The sequence below is a fragment of the Crinia signifera genome, chromosome 5 (genome assembly GCF_055691185.1).
Source record: "Crinia signifera chromosome 5, ASM5569118v1, whole genome shotgun sequence".
NCBI classification, from domain to species: Eukaryota; Metazoa; Chordata; class Amphibia; order Anura; family Myobatrachidae; genus Crinia; species Crinia signifera.
This window is the reverse complement of record NC_139221.1, coordinates 137550812-137574743: the sequence shown is the minus strand read 5'-3', so window position 1 is coordinate 137574743 and position 23932 is coordinate 137550812. Positions and strand designations below refer to the sequence as shown.

The 23932-nt window shown below is 41.4% G+C and overlaps 1 protein-coding gene across 1 annotated transcript in view; it reads right to left on the bottom strand.

The window, feature by feature from the left end:
• LOC146080611 (cadherin-9-like) overlaps window positions 1-23932 on the bottom strand; it is a 266660-nt gene that overhangs the window by 120246 nt on the left and 122482 nt on the right. Inside the window, exons 4-5 of the mRNA XM_083188082.1 lie at window positions 15246-15365; window positions 10464-10631 (exon numbers count right to left, since the gene is read on the bottom strand). Coding sequence (XP_083044208.1) covers window positions 10464-10631; window positions 15246-15365 — 288 coding nt within the window. The remainder of the gene's footprint in view (window positions 1-10463; window positions 10632-15245; window positions 15366-23932) is intronic.

Below are 23932 nucleotides of genomic sequence, written 5' to 3'. Positions count from 1 at the left end.
GCTGGCGCCGTGAAAGTAAAGAAGTACCGTAATTTCTTGTGTGAAACAAATACTACATTTATGTGTACTTACTGACCAGGGTATTTTTGAACATTTGTTGAAGTGTGGTAGAAGCTTCCCATGTGTAACCCTCTCCATGGCCATTCCCATGTTCCTATCCAACTTTTCCCTGCTAATTAGTTTGTGTCAGCACATGTGCAGAGCAACTTAATAGGTGAGAAAGCAGTTTGTGTGCAGGTGAGGTAGCTCCTACAGTAGTAGGTAAAAGCAGGTCCAGAACAATGCTTTCCTCATGGAGTGGGTGAGGCAGACAAACAAGGGTGAAAAGGTACATTTGTGTAGGAATGCATATGTGTCCTCCCTAAAAAAAGATGTGTGAATCGGCCAAACATGAGAAAATTGCTTGTGAACAAACATGTATAACTTTTTAAATATATATGATTTTACAGTGTCATAAGCAGATGTAGGAATCCTTTGTTAGAGAGATGTGAGTGCAATAATGTGATTGGTGGCATCTTACATCCAGTGTGTAGTAAAATCCAATTCATAGCAGATCAGATAGTGGTACAGTTCTGTATTTTGGGTACTATACAAAGATTGTGTGGCATGGGCTTAAAACATTGCTGAAACATCCTTTGTAGGTGTTAGATGTGGTTTATGTTATTGTATCATAAATACAAAACCTATGTTTGTATTAGAGTGAACACGTTGACACATGTCGACTTGTGTAGATTGAGTGTGCTACTGTGTAAAGTCTATGAAAGCACGTAGTGAATGTGTATAACTGTTTAACAAATAGCTACCTTAGCATATATAAGCAGGTCTTAAAAAGATTCTTACCTTAAATTAAACAAACCTTTAAATGTCGAGAAGTATAGAAAGATAAGCTTCCAATGTGTTTGAGTGCTGTGTGTGGCTTGCAGGTAGTGAAATCATGGTTTGGACTTAATAGACTGCAGCATTGCTTATTACATTCAGGTGTATGTGTTTGAGTAGTAATCAGCGTTAATTAGCAAACCCAGGCGCACGCTGGCATGCGGTATCTGTAGGGGTGGTCTGAGCTGGCGGTTGGCGGCCGCCTGTTTTGTGTCCGAAATGAACGGTGCTTTAGGCGATCGTGCGGTAGTAGCACCGCTCATTCTTTGTGCACACCCCCGTGTACGCCCATATTTACGCCCATTTTCCCTCATTATTTAGGCCGCTCCCCTCAACACGCCCCTATGCCGCCCCCAATGCCCGTACTCTCGCGTACAGGTTTTTTCGCACGGAGAGACCCGTCCGTAAGCGTTGTTGAGTGTTCGCGCCTGCGCATTAGCGAATGTACGCATGCGCAGATCATGAAAAACCCCGGAACGTACGCGTACGGCCCGGCCGCACCAACCAGAATAAGGCCCTCTGTGTGGTATAATGTGAATTTTGTAGTACAATGTGTAAGGAGCATATTGCACTGGGAGGGGAATATTTTTTGCAGAGGGGGTAATCACGAGTAAGTAAGAATACAAAAAGTAGATCCTGAGTTACAAAAGTCTGGCCGCCCCTGCTTTAAGTGAAACCCAATACCTTGTATGTCTGACAGGTGTCTGGTTACCACTGTTCACACAATGTGCAACTACAGATGTGGCCTCCCTCCTCATTTCTTCAGTCAACTTTAAACAGTCCTTGAAGTCACGCCTAGTCCCAAACGTGTTTACTGCAACCTGTATTAATCTAAAAAAAAAACTATGACCAATCTTAATCTCTTGGCACATGTTACATCAGCCCCACCTAATGTACAGCATTTTGACCAATTGTATACTTTTGTTTTGGTTTGCTTACAAACTAGAACCAGGCCTTCTTTGCTTTGATACTTTATATGCTTAACCCCTTGCTATGCAGCGATTATATGCTGCCTAATGAGCAGGTGTGAATCAGGCCCCTAATACAGACTTTTGATTTTGATCTTTAGCTGGAGTAATCTGAGCACTTAAGCTTCCATTCAACACCTTTACTTTGAGCAAGAGACTGTGGGCCTAATTCAGACCTGTTATCAGTGGACAAAACCATGCTGTACTGCAGGTGGGGCAAATATAACATGTGCAGTGTGAATTAGATTTGGCATACCAAGCATGCACATGGCATCTTTCCAGTGATCACCGGCTGCTCTGCAAAGATGAGCATCAGTGATAATCTGCTCCTCCCAACTGCCCCCCACCCACCAGTGGGACAGTGTGACCTACAGGAGGGACAGCAGGACAGTCTACTATTAGCAGGACAATCTTACTGTAATCAGGGCATTTGGGAGCTATGTCATTGTTGCCCGCTGCATCCCTCACTGCACCCTGTATTATCCTGTGTGTACAATCTCAAGTTACTGTGTGCCAACATGAGAATTGTGTCAGCTGATTTCTGCATATTCAACTGCAAGCTGCCATCAGAGGATTCCCACCACCAATCGCTGAACAGCAAAGGGGATAAAGGACTCCCATAAGACCCAGAAAACTGCTTAGAACAAAGTTGCTGCTCAGCTGTATCGAGGCTCTAGACTCCTGTATTCGGTGTCATTGTTACCTGAAGCTATGTCTCCTTTCTGGTGATCCAGTCTGTCCCTGCTGTTTGTAATTATAACCAGTGTTGTATCATCCAGTAGTCATACCAGTTATCAGCACTCAACATAAGTCAGTACAAGTTTAACCCCTGTTTCAGTTTTTACCGATTCCAGGCACACAAGCCAGGGCAAATCTGACTACATTCCAGTTCCAGTCTGGCCAGTGCTATCTAGAATATGTCAGTGCAGGTCTGACTCCTTTTCTTGTTCCTACTGGTTCAAATTTGGCCTTTGCTAAGCTTGCACAAGTCAGTGATGGTATAACCTATGTTCCACTTCTTACTGGTTCGAGTCCAGCCAGTGTAAAGCCAGTATAAATTATTTCAAGTCTGGCTCATTTTCTTATTCCTACCAGTTCCAGTCCAGGCAATACCAAACTGGCTTGAGTACATCTCCTGTTCCAGCTTCTATCAGTTCCAATCCTGTTCTGGTCCTGTTCAACTATCTCCAGTCTCCTAGACACTAATTGTTATCAAACATCCAGAGCTGACCCTAACCATTTTAATGCCCTAGGCAAAATTTTAGCTGATGCTCGCAGGCGCCAGCACTAGTTATACCCAGAGGCGTAACTAGATATTCGTAGGCCCCATAGCAAAAGTTTTCAAGGGCCCCTATTCAGCAACTAATGGCGTTAAATGTGTGTAAAATATTACTTAAATAGTAAAGATGGGCCCCCTTCAGCTCTGGGCCCCATAGCAGCTGCACCCTTTGCACCTATGGTAGTTACGCCCTTGGTTATACCTATGACCCAGCACCCATCTTCCAGTACAGCAACCATTGTCACAGACCAAAGCAGCAGACAGTGACACCACACAACCATAACAATCCTCATCCGCAAAGTTGTAAACCAACATCCGCAATTTAAATAGGGACGGTGCATGACCAAACTATTGGTGTTGTTTTTTTTTTAAAAAAGATTATATTTCCTATTTAGGGTAAACATTACAGGTCATGTTTAATAAAAATGTTTGCTTGCCAATTTTTACATCTATTTTGATAAATTCACTTGTAAGTGAAAAAGGGTTAAATCAAGAAGAGTTTTTCATACATTTTTATCACATATTACAGAATTCTTTATGGATAAATAATATACTTATTTTTTTTTTAAAGAAGCTTTTAGAGTTTAGCTTTTAGAGTTTAGTGGTCTTCAATCGGTGTCAGAGTGAATGCTGAACATATTCCTCTATTTTTTGCACTCACAGTGAAGAAAAGATGAGAAAGACATACATACAGGTTAAGTATCCCTTTCCAAAATGCTCGGGACCAGAAGAATTTTGGATAATGGATTATTCAGTATTTCAGAATATTTTTATATTTCAGTGGTGTATCTTGAGGTATCTTGCATTTATGCTGTATAACACATGAAATACAAACAATATATTGTATACTGTATGTGCAGGAAACATGGTTACAAAACATAGAACAAAGTTTATGTACTATCTCAGATACTGAATGTAAATGCCAAGCAATCATTGTCTTGCACATATTTAGTGCCAGTTAGATATCATATCCTCAGTAGTGCCAGTTACAGATGTCCCCAGTAGCGCTTTTAGCAAAAACATTTTTTTTCTCACTTTCTGAAATGTATGGTTTTCGGAATAATTTGGATAATGGATATTTGGATAAGGGATACTCAACCTGTATTGTATACATGCAACTAATTATTATTATGAAAATAAATGGAAATAATACATAATTACTAATTTATGCAAGAACGGTTATGACGATACCATGAAAGTAGTTCACATGAGAAAACATTTGGTAGTAGTATCCCATGCTGGCAAACTCGCCTGCCAGTTTGGGATGGCCTATAACTTACAGCCATTTCTTCTGCATTCATTTGATAAGTGAAAAACATCAATAAAATTCAATAAACTGGATAGAAGTTCCACACTACTATACTACCTGCATAGGAAGCTTGAATAGGTTATCAATGTGTCAATGAATATTTAAATCATTAATCTAAATATATATATATATATATATATATATATATATATATATATATATATATATATATATATATATATATATATATATATATATTAAGTACAGGGCACATCAGGAGATGGCTCAGTTCAAGCGGGTGTCCTGGTAGATGCTTCCAATAGACGCTTTTGGGGATGTGAAGAATGAAATACATATCATTACAGTAGTGTATTCAACATTAGCCATTGAAATGGGTCATAAATGATTAGATGGTACCAAAGGTTATGCTGACTTCTCATCAGTATTTTTTCAGATGCTTAACTGTACATCTGGGCACGTACAATAGGTCACACATAGGTCAATAGAATACAGTTATTACTGTACATCTAGTTTTGTACATGATATTTCATTGTAGCATGAAAATGTTGATTGAGAATAAAAGGTTCAAATACAGAAACATGAGTTACTTTAACAGCTAAAGTATATGAAGCATAATACTCATCTTTCCATTCAATAAACATTTATATCCAATTAGTTTCACTTATGACCCTTCCTTTGCCTTCTTTAAGTCCACCTTATAGTCACACATTTTTGTAATGAAATAACTTTACTAAAAATTTGTATTTGATTTTTTATTAAATTGATGTCAGTACCCGAGATGTTAATATTGCCAAATAATTTGTAAAGAAAACTTGGAGATAATAAGCCCGGTCCATCTCATAAAGAAATTACTTATTAATTAGTTAGTGCTTCTCACTACTGGACATTGGACTAGTTTGATGGACTGCCCGATTGAACTAGTTCCTTTACTATTACCCCCATCGACTGTGAATTATTGAAATAACTTTTAAAAATATTGGAACTCCACCACCTGCTTACTTTCATGTGATTCATTTCTCTACAGTGGCAAACAAACCAAGTCAGGATTATGGATACCCAAGCAATCTTGTTTTTGATCTAAAGGACTGAATTTGGGGCCTTTTTGATGAAAAATCTATGGAGCAAAATTGAAACAAGCTTAATGTGTGCTCATTGATCTTCTAAATGCAAGGGATAGAGGAGACTGTTCAATCCTAATCCTTCTGGACCTCTCTGCAGCATTTGACACTGTTGACCATGGGATACTAATTGAGCTTCTGAAGACTTTCTGTGGTCTGGGTGGCACAGTCCTTAGCTGGTTCAAGTCATTTCTCGCTGGCAGGTCACAGAGATTTTCATTGGGACTATACTCTTCACCACCAGTGCCATTGTCTTGTGGTGTCCCACAGGGTTCTATACTATCTCCCATGCTTTTTGCAGTATTCATGCTTCCACTGGGTGACATAATCAGACGTCATGGCCTGGTTTACCACGGCTATGCAGATGATACACAACTGTACCTTTCCTTTGCTCCAGGCACTAGTAACACCAATAACAACCTTAAATGGCTGCCTAGCTGAGCTCCAGGAGTGGAAGATTGCCAATTGGCTGAGACTCAACCCAGATAAAACAGAAGTCCTGATGATAAATCACAAGACAAGATGGCAGCATAGCCAACTGACAGGTCTTATGCTAGGGGGGCACAGCACTAAAAAACTCTGATCATGTGCGGAATCTGGGTGTTGTCCTGTATAGTGGCCTGACACTTAAACATCAGCTGTCAGCCACAATCAAATCATCATTCTTTCATCTGAGAAACATAGCCAGAATCAAGCACTTAATTCCCTCAGAAGACCTGCCTAAAGTCATACAGTACATGCATTTATATCATCACGACTAGACTACTGTAATGCTCTCTACCTGGGTGTTCCAGCAAAAGAATTGCACCACTTGCAGCTGGTACAAAATGCAGCCGCCAGACTATTAACTAACCAGCCCCACTCCTGCCACATAACTCCCTTCACTGGCTACCTGTAAAATGGCGTATCGTTTTCAAGATTGGCTTACTGACTATCAAGGCCCTACATGACCATGGCCCAAGGTACCTGCAGCAGCCTCTGATTCCATACTATCCTACTCAATTACTATGATCCGTTGAAGGACTACTAACAGTACCTAGAATTTCCCTGAATTCATCTGGGAGTCGAGCTTTCAACTTTGTTTTTACAACTCTATGGAACTTTCTTCCTCACACAGTGGGCCAGATGTATTAAGCCTTAAAAAGAGATAAATTCAAGTGTCATAAGGAGACATAAATGTCCAGCCAATAAGCTCCTTACTGACTTTTTTCAAACACAGCCTGTAACATGGCAGTTAGCGGGTGATTGGCTGGACGTTTATCTCTCCTTATCACACTTGCATTTATCTCTTGTTAAAACTTAATACATCTGCCCCACTGCGAGAAGCCCCCACTGTAGAATCCTTTAAAAAGAGACTAAAGACGTACTTATTTACTCAAGCATTTCACTGACATCTACTGTTAAGCTTGTTTTGTATTTTCAGCTGTAAAGACAATGTTAAAGCACTTTGAGTCCTATTGGGAGAAAAGTGCTATATAAATATTATTATTATTATTATTATTATTATTATTATTATTATGTATATTTACTCTCAGTTATTCCAATGTCCTTTTCTTTGACAGTTTTAACTGTGTTTTCTCAAAACATTTGAAGTGCAATCACTTATATTTTTACAATTGTGTTTTTAATATATTAATTGCCTTTTATTGCTATAATTTTTCATATTGACTATCAAATAAATAATAACCTTTTATACTTATACTATATAATTGTAAGACCCAATTGATCACACCAATTGTCATTAGTGCTCCACCACTTTTTTCTTTCTTTGTTCTAATTTTATAGGGAATTTGGGCAAGTTTTACTACTTGGTAACCTTTCCTATTGCATGTATTATAATATATCTAAATGAACCCCTTTTTTAAGCTCTGATAGTTAGCAAGTGTTAGGAGCCACCTTGGTGTAAATGCACTAGTCACTATGGCCCTTATTCTGATCGGTGCGGCCCGATCAGAATATGCGGCCAGGACCGTGCAGACGAATCCCCGCCTTCCATACGGATCGCCACCTCCGTCCGTACGCGGATATGTGGCGGTCCGCATGAAAGTGGACGGGGATACGCCTCCTCCATCTTGGGAGCAGCCCCTGCATTCGATGGTCGCCGAACATCGAATGCAGGGCCGCACGCTCCACCAGCTCCCGCCACCCTAGACCACACGGACACTTGTCCGTATGAAATCATGTATGGGGGCGGGCAGCTGACATCCGGCGATGTCAGATGCCCGCCCCCTACACAAGCGTCACGGCTTCATTACCATGCATACGCCCCGCGTTTGCATGGGAACGCCCATGAAACGCGGGGCGTATGCATAGGGTAATGAGGCTAAGTAGCCCTTCACGCCCCTCTCCGCCCCCTGTGCGGCGTGTAAAAAATACGTACGGCGAAACCGCTTGCACATGCGCAGAGTGACCTCTGCACATGCGCAGTCCAAAACCATCGGCGGTACGACCGCATGCGGAGAAATCCGCACCGATCAGAATAAGGGCCTATGTTCTGTGTGTATTTTTTGTGTTCTCACTGGATCAGTGCTCTGGTTTTTTGCTGGTCCACTTTTTTCCATACAGTACATGGTCTTTGGGTGTGGCTGCTTCCTAGGCCACTTGGTGTATAGGTATGCTTCCAGCACTGAGAACCTGCCGGCTATAGTCCTGTTTACACAGAACCATTGTATCTGTGTCCAACTTCTGTGAGTATCAGCGGCTTCTCCACACATTGCGGTGGAAGTTGCACCCTTCATTTCTGTTTGTCATTGGTATTCTAATAGCACCAGCTGGAGCCATAGCTCTTGTCCTGAGACATGGAGATGGTTAGGGTGCAGGTATAATCGCATGCCGACTTGTCTAGTGTATGTTTCTTGTTTGTTTGTCTCCCTGAAGATGCCAGAGGCATTGGTCTAGCCTGGAGATAGTGTCGCTTAGGCAGTTATGTTGTAAACACCTACAAATACCTTGGTTATAGTTTATTGCAACATATTCCCATTATATAGGTAAATGCTGCAAATTCTGTGTTCAGCTCACTCCTGTTTGCAAGGTTGCATACTCTAATTTATGTTAATGTGCAGAGCCTAGTTCAATTTTGTTATTTTTTTATCCTGTTACTACCACCCTGACTTGGTTGGGACTTTGTGTCACAGCGAAAGACCAGGTGGCATCCAAGTATAGAGTGGAGCTAGTCTGCCCTGGAAGTCTAAGACCAACACAAGACTCAGGGTATAGTGAGAGAGTCAGGGTCAGGCTCATGTCCTGCTGTGGCTTCACCAACTCGACCACGAACACAATTCAGGCTGTACTCAACTTCTTGCAGACCTGCCAGTCACAGCAAGGGTTAACCCTGAGTACACCCAAGATTATCCTAACAGGAAGTTTGGGAGACAGAACAATAAGGTCAATTCAGATTCAGATTAATTCTTCCCCATGTACGATGGTGAGGGGTTTTCGCATGCACATATATGTTCATCTGCAGACCCCCTGTGCGAGAATCTGGTGTTCGCACACTAAGGGAATGGCGGGCAGGGGGTTGTAGCAGGGGAACGCCCAGCATTTTCCCGTGAAACACAGGTGGGCTGATGAATGCCTGGGTGGGCGGTTGATGTCCCATGACAATGCCTCTTTTTCAGCAATCTATTACACAGTAATAAAAGTCAGTTCTGACTGACTTTTATTACTGAAGGTAAGAGAAAACATTTGATGGTTGGAGACTATCGAACAATTTCTCTCCCGCATGCAAGTGGCTGTGTTCTTGTACTCATCCCCTCGCAGGTTAAGTACGGATGGAATGATGGGTGGGTGTTTGTCATGGCGGTGGGCAGCGCAACCCCTGTTTGCTAGGCTGCAAGCTGTGCACAAGCTAGCGAACAGGTATGAATAAGGCCCAATGTTTTCAGGCCGTGTTGACTTTTGTTAATAGATGTCCTGTATTTTATCTGCATAACACAATCATTTACACACATTTAAATGAAATGTTACTCTGGGTTTAATGTCATATAATTATGTTAAGGGCACTTTCCTAAACTAATATTTATGTTTATTGTATTTTTACAATTTATTTCCATTTATTTAATAATGCTGTTTTTGAATAAATAACGTACTAACTTTTTGAGATTATTGTAGTAATAACAAACTTTGACAATCACGCCACATTTGATAGGGCATCATTGCTAGTGATAATGAAAAAAATGTAGAAACAATGTTGTATAATATGTGCTTTAGAACACATTTGTTTGTGAAATCCCAGATATTTCCCAAATTTGTTTTTAAGCAGTCACAGTACTGTCCTAACCAAACCAGAAGGAATTGAAAGTCATCCCAAAGTACTTACAGCCTATAAAGTCAGTGAAAAGCAAATGTCAACAAGCAGTCGAAAATTCAATTCAACAGAATGGGAAGCAAATGTTGAGCTTGAAAAATTGTATCCTGAAAACTTTGCACTTCTGCGGAATTACCTGCTGTACTACAAAACTTAATTTACATGAAATCTGGCCGCAATATGCCAATCTGAAGTCTTTAGAGAAACAGATGAGCAGCGATGGTTATATTGTATATTGTTCAGTATTATCTCTATTCTTTTATAGTTTAACTTTCAATATTCCCCTGAATACCATTTATTATTTATTGACATATTACATACCTAGATATTATCCCTCATTATAAAGAATTGAACAGTACACAAAATATTATTTTAATAATGCTTTTAAGCCTTCAAACATTAAGTAAATCTTGGGAATATTTTCACTGCAAAAATGAATGGATTTAATTTTGTTTTACTATTTTGCAATAAAAAGAAACAAAAATTCCTATTTAAACAGGCTACTGCTTTACTTTATCTAGCATAAAGCTATAAGCAGGCACTGCAGTGGATCAGTATTTATGAAAGAGCATCACAGATGGTATCTGTTAAATTACCAAATTTAAACAGGGTTTTAAACACAACACAAGTATTAAATGCATCTTACTCTGTGGGAATCTAGGCGGATTGTCATTGACATCAGTCAGTGTGATGTTCACCGTGGTGGTCCCAGATAATCCTCCCATCTGGCCACCCATATCTTTGGCCTGAATAACCACTTGGTAATGTTCCCTGTTCTCTCTGCTCATATCTGGCAGAGCAGTTTTGATTATGCCTGCAAAAAACATTACAAATAATGTAAAACATTTTACATGGAAGATTCTGCAGATGTGAAAGCCTTGTCAGCAATTGGCATATTTAATTACAGAACATTCCTTTTATTTTAGAAGCAAAACTCTGAACTGCGAAAAAGAGTTCTAGAAACAAAAAAACACATGTTGCTAAAAAGTTAGTTAAAAATTGGGAACAATTACAAAATGTTATCATTAAGAGCTAAAAAATACAATAATACAGTACATTTGTAATTTAATATGTGTGATTCATTAAATCTATATTACTGGAAATTCTGCATTTTAGAGAGATTATGTCAGGCAATTAGCATATATTTTTTAACCTTTTGCACAATTAATATGCATTATTGATGGTTATTAACTGGAACAATAATGTATTTTTAATTGCCAGTGTAGAGAAATAGTAGTCTAGCCATCAAATGTGCTCAAAAGAGCTATGGGGGCTGCCAGACCAACCCCTGAATTAAAATTGTTGATATATTGTATAAACATTTAGGACCACATGTACTAAGACATACATGCCTACCCTCCCGCATTTAGCTCACGCTATTTGCATTAGCCTCCCGCTGCCCCGGAAACATACCGGCACCTCCCATTTTCTAGGTTCCTTAATAAAATCCTGCGCATGCAAGCATTCAGAAATGTAGGGGGTGTGGCTTATGCAGCAACATCACTGCCGACCACCGCGGGGATATGGGTGGCCGAGCTGCTGCTGTCAGAAAGTCGGAGAGCACTGCAGGAGAGTCAGCATAAGCAGCAGCCAGGGCTTCTGGAGTTGGCTCTGCCCACCATCCTGGCTGCTCTGCCTGCTCCAGTCACCGGCTGCCCTATGCTTCACCTTCACCACACTGTCTGCTCCCACCACACAGGGCCCTGCACTCCCCTACAAGGATCAACACAGACAGGTGAGTGCTGTGTGTACTGGGGAGTGTAGGCTGTTATATATGAGAGATAAACTGTGTGCACATTGTGCACTGTGTGGGGGGTGTTTATAATGTAATATAGGGAGGCTGTTTATAATGTATTATGGGGTGAATGTATATAATGTACTATAGTATCAGGGAGTTGTATATAATGTCCTATGGGGGAGTAACTGTGCAAATTGTGCAATGTGTTTGTGGGGCTGATGTGTATAATGTAATATGGGGGGCTGTGTATAATGTAATATGGGGGGTTGTGTATAATGTAATATGGGGTCTGTGTATAATGTAATATGGGGGTCTGTGTATAATGTAATATGGGGAGCTGTGTATAATGTAATATGAGGGGGCTGTGTATAATGTAATATGGGGGGCTGTGTATAATGTAATATGAGGGGGTTGTGTATAATGTAATATGGGGGGTTGTGTATAATGTAATATGGGGGCTGTGTATAATGTAATATGAGGGGGCTGTGTATTATGTAATATGAGGGGGCTGTGTATAATGTAATATGAGGGGCTGTGTATAATGTAATATGGGGGTTGTGTATAATGTAATATGGGGGCTGTGTATAATGTAAAATGGGGGGCTGTGTATAATGTAATATGAGGGGGTTGTGTATAATGTAATATGGGGGCTGTGTATAATGTAATATGAGGGGGCTGTGTATAATGTAATATGGGGGGCTGTGTATAATGTAATATGAGGGGGCTGTGTATAATGTAATATGAGGGGGTTGTGTATAATGTAATATGAGGGGGCTGTGTATAATGTAATATGGGGGGTTGTGTATAATGTAATATGCGGGCTGTGTATAATGTAAAATGGGGGGCTGTGTATAATGTAATATGAGGGGGTTGTGTATAATGTAATATGGGGGGCTGTGTATAATGTAATATGGGGGGCTGTGTATAATGTAATATGGGGGGCTCTGTATAATGTAATATGGGGGGCTGTGTATGATGTAATATGGGGTCTGTGAATAATGTAATATGAGGGGGTTGTGTATGATGTAATATGGGGGGCTGTGTATGATGTAATATGGGGGGCTGTGTATAATGTAATATGGGGGGCTGTGTATGATGTAATATGGGGGGCTGTGTATAATGTAATATGAGGGGGTTGTGTATAATGTAATATGGGGGGCTGTGTATAATGTAATATAGGGGTCTGTGTATAATGTAATATGAGGGGGTTGTGTATAATGTAATCTGGGGGTCTGTGTATAATGTAATATGGGGGGCTGTGTATAATGTAATATGACGGGGTTGTGTATACTGTAATATGGGGGAGCTGTGTATAATGTAATATGGGGTCTGTGTATAATGTAATATGAGGGGGTTGCTTATAATGTAATATGGGGGGGCTGTGTATAATGTAATATGAGGGGGCTGCTGTGTATAATGTAATATGGGGGGCTGTGTATAATGTGAGGGGGTTGTGTATAATTTAATATGGGGGGCTGTGTATAATGTAATATGAGGGGGTTGTGTATAATGTAATATGAGGGGCTGTGTATAATGTAATATGAGGGGGTTGTGTATAATGTAATATGGGGGGCTGTGTATAATGTAATAGGAGGGTGTTGTGTATAATGTAATATGGGGGGGTTGTGTATAATGTAATATGGGGGGCTGTGTATAATGTAATATGGGGGTCTGTGTATAATGTAATATGGGGGGTTGTGTATAATGTAATATGGGGGGCTGTGTATTTTGTAATATGAGGGGGTTGTGTATAATGTAATATTGGGGTCTGTGTATAATGTAATATGAGGGGGTTGTGTATAATGTAATACGGGGGGTCTGTGTATAATGTAATATGGGGGGCTCTGTATAATGTAATATGACGGGGTTGTGTATACTGTAATATGGGGGAGCTGTGTATAATGTAATATGGGGTCTGTGTATAATGTAATATGAGGGGGTTGCGTATAATGTAATATGGGGGGCTGTGTATAATGTAATATGAGGGGGCTGCTGTGTATAATGTAATATGGGGGGCTGTGTATAATGTGAGGGGGTTGTGTATAATGTAATATGGGGTCTGTGTATAATGTAATATGGGGGTTGTGTATAATGTAATATGGGGGGCTGTGTATAATGTAATATAGGGGTCTGTGTATAATGTAATATGAGGGGGTTGTGTATAATGTACTGCAACCTGCACTCCCTCACCCTGCGCTCAGTCACACTGACGCTCCCTCAGCCTGCAGCCTGCTCTATATCACACTGACACTCCCTCACCCTGCAGCCTGTGCTATATCACACTGACACCTTCACACACCCTGCAGCCTGCTTTCTATCACACTGACGCCTTCCCTCACCCTGCTGCCTGCTCTATATCACACTAACGCTCCCTCACCCTGCAGCCTGCACTATATCACACTGACGCCTTACCTCACCCTGTAGCCTGCTCTATATAACACTAATACTCCCTCACCCTGCAGCCTGCTCTATATCACACTAACGCTCCCTCACCCTGCGCTATATCACACTGAAGCCTTCCCTCACCCTGCAGCCTGCTCCATATCACACTGACGCTCCCTCACCCTGCAGCCTGCGCTATATCACACTGACACCTTTCCTCACCCTACAGCCTGCAATATATTTCACTGACACTCCCTCACCCTACAGCCTGCTATATATCACACTGACACTCCCTCACCCTTCAGTCTGCGCTATATCACATTGACGCACTCCTTCACACTGCGGCCTGCGCTCTATCATACTGATGCCCTCCCTCACCCTGCAGCATGTGTTCTATCACACTGACTCGCTCCTCCACCCCATGACTTGTGCTCTCTACCACACTAACACACTCCCTCACCCTACGTTCTATCACACTGATGCGCTCCCTCAGTCCGTAACCCTCCCTACCCCTGCACATAATCCTTACCTTTGTGTCCTGCACCCTAACCCACCCTGCACACAAAAGACACACTCTCAGCATTTACTTAGAAACACCCACAGAGTACATTCTTACTCACTGGGGGGGGGTCCTGTAATGTCAGCAGCTTCTTCTCCCTCTTGGACAGGTTCAGCACAGCAGAAGCCTGTGACCCGTGTAGCCCCACCCCCTGCCATGACCCTGGTAGCTCTGCCCCTTTATGGCCCATGTAGCTCCACCCCTTTTGCTTCCCGAGTGTGTGGGGGGAATGGCTGAGTGTCAGGGCCAGCTGGCACTGGGTGGACATCTGAGCGAGGGAACGGGGAGGGAAGGGAGGGACCGTCACCTGATGCACATCTGAGGGGGGTCTGGCGGGACTTGGGGTCCCTCAGGACGTTGGGCCTGGGATGGCTGTCCCCCTTGACCCCCCCTCTGTCACCGGGCCTGGCCCTAACAACACATGCAAATATGTTCAGTATACATGCATAAGTAAGAGCAGAGTATTCACTTTTAAAACATTTTACCATTAAAAATAAAGCACATTAATTATCTCATGTATCATTATGTATGAATAAGTATGAATAAGTATGAGTATGAATAAGACAAAAAATATTTTGTAAAAATGTCACTTTAAAATAATTTTGCAATAGTTTTTCTCTGCCTTCTTTTTCTTGTGTGTTCTCTTTAAGCAGGCTTTACCCATTTTATGTAATGTATTTGGAGACAAAAAGTACAAGTCAAGGTAAGACAGTCCTAAACCATATTTACAAACTCTCAGTAGTACATACCTGTATCAGGATCAACTGAGAAATATGGTTGTCCTTGTATAATGCTGTACACAACCCTAGCACTATTTCCATATGAAGGGTCATCAGCATCTATGGCAGTCACCTGAATTACATAGGTACCTGACATAAGAAAATAAAGTTATTATTGATTAATAATTAACAGGTTGTAATACTAAAATAAGCCCAGGGCAGTATAGGAGAGAGGATTTGCCTCTATATACTGTAGGAAAAGAACCAAAATAGCCTTAAACAAATTAGTGTTCTAATAAGCTTTATTGAAGGAGATATCCATAGACGAATCCCTTCACAAACATTATACTGTGCATCATACTCTGTAACAGAGTGTTTACATTTTAAATATGTATATTACATCTGTTCCAATGTATTTTGCACATTCGGTATACAATACAGATAGTATATACTGGTCAACACACCCACCCCTTGTGGCAGTTGGTTCTTGTATTTTAAAGACTGAATTCCAAGATCTGCAATAAGGTCTTCATCAGCCTACATTCCAGTTACGACATTCTAAGGAGTTATGGTGCCCACACATAGGGCGGGATTCTCTAAAATCCGCAGCCCTCTTCGCCGGCCACCGCATTTCTAAAATATGCAGTCATTAACGCAAGGGACAGCTCTTGCGGTAAGAGCTGTCCCTTGCGATGCGGCGCCGTTGCTGGACTTCCGGGTCTATGACCCAGGAGACCGTCTGCGCATGCGCAGACTGACGCGCCGGCCGCAGGGCATGCTAGGAGGGATCCGTGACGGATCCCTCACACACTGCTGCGGTAAGAAGCCCATAGGCTTCTGCAGGGAACCGCCAGCTTTTGCTGGCGATTCCCTCCGCAGCGGTGACACTGCGGAGGGAGGTTAGAGAATACAGAAATGCGGTAAAAACCCCGATAACGGGGGTTTTACCACATTTCTGTAATAGAGAATCTCGCCCATGGTGAGATGTGTGCTAGGTGGGATTTGAGCTATAAATTGTGTGCTATGCAATTTGCACTCTAGTGCAGGGGTGTAACTAGAACTTTGAGGGCTCCATAGGAAAATCTTGAAAGGGTTCCCTACTGTCATAGCCCAGCACAGCATGCCGCAGTGCAGTTTTGGAAAAACAGAGGCTATTGCAGCCTATCCTCCCCTAAAAATCATTAGATTATCAATCCCTGACAGTCCGATGCTAATCTGCATCAGTCATTGTATTACCCATCCCTGTATGTGCAGAATAGGTCCTGCAGGTTCGCAAAGTACCAATAATCAGTACTTTACAATGGACGCAGCACCTCCAACTACATCTGAATTAGGGCCTTCATGAATAATTTTACAAAGTGTTTTAAAATTGAAAACACATTACCCATATCAATAAAACAGCATCATATATATACACAGTATATTAATACATGTGGAGACAGTAATCAGGTAAATAAAGTAAAGCACACAGCAGGTTATTACCACCACCTAATTGGTTCCTCCCACTTCTTCCCATATTTATCTTTAAACATTTTGTGTTCCCTATAATTTAATATATTTAACAATTCTGTGCACCTTCCCAACCCATTGATGATCAGTGTGTTGTGCCCTGAACCTATATATATATATATATATATATATATATATATATATATATATATGCAAAAAACCAGAGAAGAGACGCAACCATGAGCATATAATTCAAGACAAATTTACTGCACAATAAGGCTCACGTACATTGAAAGTTTAAATGAATATGCTTGCCAGCCTAGTAGAAGCCTAATCTCGGTGGACCTCCTCGAATTGTGCCAAAGCACCGCCACTCAGCCGCAGACCCAGGGATCCTTGAACCAAGCCTCAGGACTTCGCCGCACACGATCGGGAGCACCGGGACCACAGGTGGAAGACAGGACGTCACTCCGTCAGCAAGAATAAGCCACACCCTGGGCGTGGCTTATTCTTGCTGACGGAGTGACGTCCTGTCTTCCACCTGTGGTCCCGGTGCTCCCGATCATGTGCGGCGAAGTCCTGAGGCTTGGTTCAAGGATCCCTGGGTCTGCGGCTGAGTGGCGGTGCTTTGGCACAATTCGAGGAGGTCCACCGAGATTAGGCTTCTACTAGGCTGGCAAGCATATTCATTTAAACTTTCAATGTACGTGAGCCTTATTGTGCAGTAAATTTGTCTTGAATTATATGCTCATGGTTGCGTCTCTTCTCTGGTTTTTTGCAAGTGTACTACTCGGATCTTGGTACGATCCTTTGGAAGAAGATTGCACACATTGACTGATACTGTGGACATATTTCCTTCTGAGGACTTTTGCGCTGGGTATCTTGTTTTCTTCATATATATATATATATATATATATATGTATATATATATATATATATATATATATGTTACAAACCTTTTGCATATCACCTATTTCCTCTTAACCTCCCATATATTTTGAGATCATGTTGGCTAGCACTGATTATACTTATTTTTTCTTAACCTGATTGTGGCTGGGGACTTGTTCCTGAAGGATGTCACATTTCATGACAGATGGCAGCACTCCTCTCTGCCTCATGAGCTCTTTACTTGCAGGCAGTTGCTGCTATGCAGGTGAAAGGGACCCAGGGATAGCAAGGATCAGGTGCTTTGTGTTTCTCCTATCATTGTGGGCACTCTGATATAGTTTGAAAAAATACAAAGCAGTGCAGGAGATTGCTTGCCGTCCTTGAAAATGGTCTTGTGTGGTGGCTTACTCACATTCAACAAACTATACTAGACACTAAAGTAAGGGAAATGCTAGACAGGGACCGAGTTGCACAGCTGATTTTTACTTTTTCTTTAAGATTTTTTTGTAACTTTTACCATAATTTTTATAGTGTTGTAACTATTATTTTAATACATTGAATGTTATATAATAGCTCTAACATAGCGTCAGGGACACTAGTGAATGTGGAAGATCCAGTCCTGGATTTAGAGCAGCAGCAGGGTTAGTGAATCCAGTCCGGTTTTTCCTAAGATGTATTGTGAATCACTGTCTGCTAAATACCTGTAACTTCCTCATTTCTTTCCAGAGCAAAGGGTTAGTGTTCCCATTTTCTTTTAACGGTTATGCAAATAGCTGGGAAATGTTGGGATTACATCAGTGATCTTTGGAGTGCAGCCATACTGTAAAGCCTACTGCATGTGTTGCTGGATAGAAAACCTGCTTTGTTGTAACTCAAGATCTGATATGCTGTCTACCTGCTGCATATAAACAACCAGACTTTATTTCATCCAGTGTACAGTATGTGATTCATTGTGGCTTTGCTGGATGTCTGTTATTGCACAGCGTGAATAATGGATGCCAAGTGTAAAGTGTGTCAAAAAATATTCTTCTGTAAAATATTTTGCAGTATGTTCATCTAACTAAGTTTAATAAACCCTTTGCAAAAATGGTGTGCTGGTTTGTTTCAGGACACTCTCTGAAATATGCTTGCTATTTACTTCATATAACTGCACTCTACACGTTTTTACAGTAAATACAAAATGGTAACTTAATTATACTGTACATATTGGATTGTGACCAATTTTTCAGGGCTGCTAGTACACCCTGAGGAAATGACTCACAGAGAGAGAAAGGTAGAGATCGAGAGAGAGAGAAAGAGAGAGAGAGAGAGAGGGAGGGGAAGAAAAAGAGAGATAAAGATAGAAAGAGACTGGACAGTTTCATCATTTCTTTTTTTATGTATAGTCATTTTCTTTTATTTTATTAACTTTTAACTTTTAAACAATTGTACACTATTTTACTGTTCTCAAAATATATATTTTATGAAAGAAAAATCTTAATCCCCAAAATTGATGGATTTTCAACAATACATTATTATACTGCTTCTGGAAACCATTGTGTGTGAGGTAAAATGGAGTGGGGGAACATAGACCTTCCTCCACTGGCGTAACTAGGCCACCGCAGCCCCCGCCATGGCGGGGAGGCGCAGAGTAACTATGGGCGCCAGGGGGGCTGCGGTGCTTTAGTTACCCGCTGCGCTGCTGCCCGGCCGCATCTTCGGTCACTGTCCTGTCACTCGCTCCCGGCGCCGGCTCCTGCTGATAATGAAAAGTGACACTTAGAAAATGGCTGCCCCCGTATTGCAGACAGTTTTGGCAGCCATTTTCTAAGAGTCTCTTTTCATTATCAGCAGGAGCCGGCGCCGGGAGCGAGTGACGGGACAGTGACCACAGATGCGGCCAGGCAGCAGCGCAGCGGAGACTGGAGCAGCGCTCTGTCAGGTATGGGTATGGGGAGGGGAGGGGGGGGCGCCGGGGAGGGAGGGGCGCCGAAAAAGTTTGGCGGGGGGGCGCAAATTATATAGTTACGCCACTGCCTTCCTCTATCATAAAGCACATCATTTAGGTATCCTTTGCTTTTTACAACCTGGCTGCCTAAAGATTTGTACTTTGTTATAATGATTTTACTATAGAAGATGTCTACCTTGAAAACGTAATGATCAAGGCAGCAGGAGCCTAATCGATTTTGGCTCATAATGGATTTTGTGACAAGTATAGAAGTAAGGAAATTGAAAGAGATGTAAATATGCCCATCTCCAAGCTGATTCATACTGCAGTTATCCTACCAAGATACAGGTATAAGGAAATACAAGGTAAAAATATGGTGTTGTCCCACAGTTTTGTGTAGAAACAGTAGGTAGTAAGTATAAAGTGTATGGGGAAATAATATAAAACATAGCATGTGAAGTTATTGACTGGGCAGAAAAAGCATGATGTACAGTAGGTCATAGCTATTGGAGGATTTCCACATAGCAAGTACAGAAGATTAACCTTGAAGGCTGAGTTCTCTCAAAATAGCCACCAAGGTAATTTGACAAAAATCAAAGCATGTCATAGGTAAGGACAGGGGCGTAACTACAGCTATGTGGGCCCCATAGCAAACTCTTGATTAGGCCCCCCCCCCATGCGGTTGTCAGTCACTACAATTAGGGGACAGGATAGAGGGTGTCGGGGAGAGGAAACAGAGGGGTCAGAGGGAAAGAGTGTTTCCTGGAAAAAGAGTAAATGAGAGAGAGACAGGGTGTCAGGTAGAAAGGGGTGAGAAGGGGGGGAGAGAGAGAGAGAAGAAATCAAGGAGACAGAGGGTGTCAGATCGAGAGTGGAAGGAGCAAGAGAGAGGGGGAGGGGTGCAACGTGAGAGAAAATGTCATGCAGGAGAATGCAGGGGGGTGAGGGGGCTGAACAAGAACTACTGTAGGTCAGCACCTCCAGATACCGGGTTGACCACCTCTCCACCCTACCCAGTTACCTGTTCCTGAATGCGTGTGGCATCCTGTGATATCTGCAGCGACCCGGATCCATGCACGGGTGACTGACAGCAGGGCCAGCAGCCATCCGACTCCCTGCTGCGCTGGGTACTGCCGCTGTCCATCTGACATCCCAGCGCAGCATAACCATACATACGAAGGAGCTGTCGGGCACCCGCTTGTAACAACTCAGCGAGTGCCCGGCAAAAGAAGAGGAGTTGGACAGCTGCAGCACCCACTAGTCTCCACACAGCTGAGCTGACCCTACCCCGCCTCCCAGCTCCTACAATACCAGGCAGAACTATGTGCCAGGCCCCTAGCGCAGCACCGCACGGCACACTGCCTAAATGAAAAAAAAAGGCTAAATATATAAAAGACTGCAGGCAGGGCCATAACTATAGAGGATGCAGGGGATTGCCTGATGGGTCCTCGGGCCCCCCCTAGCGGCAAGGCCCCATAGCAGTTGCATCCCCTGCACCCTCTATAGTTACGCCACTGGGAAGTTTACTATATTATAGTCTGTGTGTGTTAATATTTACTAAAGCATCTAAAAATGAAAAGAGGTTATATTGCATAGCAACCAATCATATTCTGTGTTTCATTTTCTAGGAAGCAACAGAGAAATTATAGAATCTGATCAGTTACTATGGACAACATCACCTCTTTACATTTTCAGAAGTTTTAGTAAATGTACCACTTAATGTGCAGTTCCTGTAGGCTAGATTAAAAAGGTATATCTGGTAAGAACTCCCACACTGTCAAAGTATATGTTTTTACATTAGTATGGAGAGAGCTTTAGAATTCCTGGACAATAATTGTTAAGGTGAAACATGCGTAGGTATAGGCATGCCTAGGTGGCTACCTTTAATGGGATTGAAGTCTCCCAACAAAATCATCCCACCCCTCTTGTTTCATAATAAAAATAAGTAGTTGTGAAGAAGTGGGTTTGGTTCTGATTTGTGAAGTGTTGTTAGGGAAAATTGTTAAGTTCTCCCACTTAGTACAAATATCTCCACACCGGGTCATGGACAATTAAATTGATATGTCAAACTTACAGTATATATTTGATTGTATATCTGAATATGCATAATAATTTGGGATAATATATTAGTGCACCTGTTTTAATGCAGAAATTTGAAAAGCTATTATTATGGAGCTTATATGGGAAGATATAAAATATATGTCAATGTATGAGACATGTAGCAAAAAAGGAGAATAAAAGCTGGGATTAGAACAATGCAATATTAAGAAGTGGAAACCAGAAGGTAAGATGGTCTAAACATACAAGTAAGGGCTATATTTACTTAAGATTTTACACTGCCTGTACACCAAATATAAGAGATATTTCTGTACGCATAATCACAACAAAAAAACATGGCTATTCCTCACATTGAACAGATTGCATGAAGGAATATGAATAGCCCATAAGGAAAAAAATAATTACATAGCAAAAGAAAAATAGTACGCTAGACAAGTACAATGTATATGAATATACAAGAAGACATAAGAGAAACATTAGAAAATTAATAAAGAGAATAGTAATAATGTAGATGTTTAGTGTACAGGTGGCTGAACACCCAACAAGAGGTAGGATGAAAAAAATGTCTCAAGGCCAATTAAGAGTCCTGGCAAGTGTTCAAGGCCAAATATAAATTGACCCCATGTTTCACAAAAGGCAATCAAGTCCCTGAGAGAAGTTTGGCCTTGGAGATGAAAGTATGTCAATCATTGCTTGGTGCTTTCTTTGGTAGGTAGATTGCCCTATGAAGAGGAGCAGAGTTCATCGGCAAAGATGGGCACAGAAGATCCAAACATTGAAGAACTTTGATAATTTCATTTGCAGTTATGCCCCCAAGAACTATATACAGTATAATAGATTTTATATATAAAATACAATACAATACAATACAATACAGTATACAATACAATATGATTTTGCTGGGCATACTAAGAGATGTATGTTATTATTGCATTATTTTTTAAGGCAAGGTCTAAATTTCTGTACAGTCCAAACATTCCTCTTATATTACCTTTAAAGGTTATTTATTGTTAAACTTAAAATGTTACAATATTATTTTGACAAAACAAAATATTGCCACATTGAAATATTCACAACATCATATGGAGATTGGGGCTTCCATTCAATATTCAAGTTCTGTATATATATATATATATATATATATATATATATATATATATATATATATATATATATATATATATATATATATATATATATATATATAGTGTTTTATGTATTGTGCGAGTGTATGACTTGCGTGTCCACACTAGGCAGTGCATATGTTCTACAGATCAGTTGATGAAAGATCTGATACCTGTAATTATACCCTGTGAGCCGCGGCCTGATCGCCGTGAAACGCACATCCATATTGTTAAGTTATGCGCATGTGCAGCTTTTCTGGCTTGCCACAGTATGGGGGTTATTCTAGTTCATTCTTTCTAACAAAATCCTTCTTAGATGGACAAAACCATGTGCACTGCAGGTGGGGCAGATGTATCTTGTGCAGAGAGAATTAGATTTGGGTGGGGTTTTTCTTCAAAGTGAGATCTATATTGCAGTGTAAAATAAAGCAGTCAGTATTTTCCCTGCACAGAAACAAAATAACTCACCCAAATCTAATTATATCTGCACATGTTATATCTGCCCCCCTGCAGTGCACATGGTTTTGTCCATCTAAGAAGGATTTTGTCAGAAAGAATGAACTAGAATAAACCCCTATGTGACACCGTGACTGTGTAACACATAGGGCTGTAGGTCCTGGCCGGGTGGAATGCACATACATCACTTCCGGTCCCGGAAGTGTTGGAGCAGGCTCATATGTACCCACTCGTGGATGTTGTTAGTATAAATGGCAGCACCAACATGGGATTGGCATTGGTAAGTATGACACCTAAGGGCTTCTGTTAGTTATTGTACACAGGTGTATGTAATTTAGATGTGTATTGATAACCTTTAAAAGGGGCGCCCGAGGCTGTGCTTATTGCGCCGCCCACTGCCCTGCTGTAGAGATGACATGTTAAGCTGTCTTGACAAAGGACTATGGCCCTTATTCTGATTGAGTCAGACAGCTCCGTTCTGACAGCCAATGTTTAGTGTTTGCGCATGTGCAGAGGCGTTTCTGCACATGTGTGAACGCCTCTTACTTCCAAATGCGGTGTGAATTCAGTGCAGAACCCCTGGGCAGTGGGTATCGAGCTGATGATTGTGTAAAAAATAGAAAAACTATTTTGTATTGCTGTGGAACTATGAGTCCCAGCATAGCCTGCACCACATGCAGGGACTTGGAGAATCAAAAGTCAGAGCATTTGGGACAATAAAGTGCCTGCTGGGACTTGAACGCCTCGCACGTCCAAATGCGGTGTGAATTCAGTGCAGAACCCCTGGGCAGTGGGTATCGAGCTGATGATTGTGT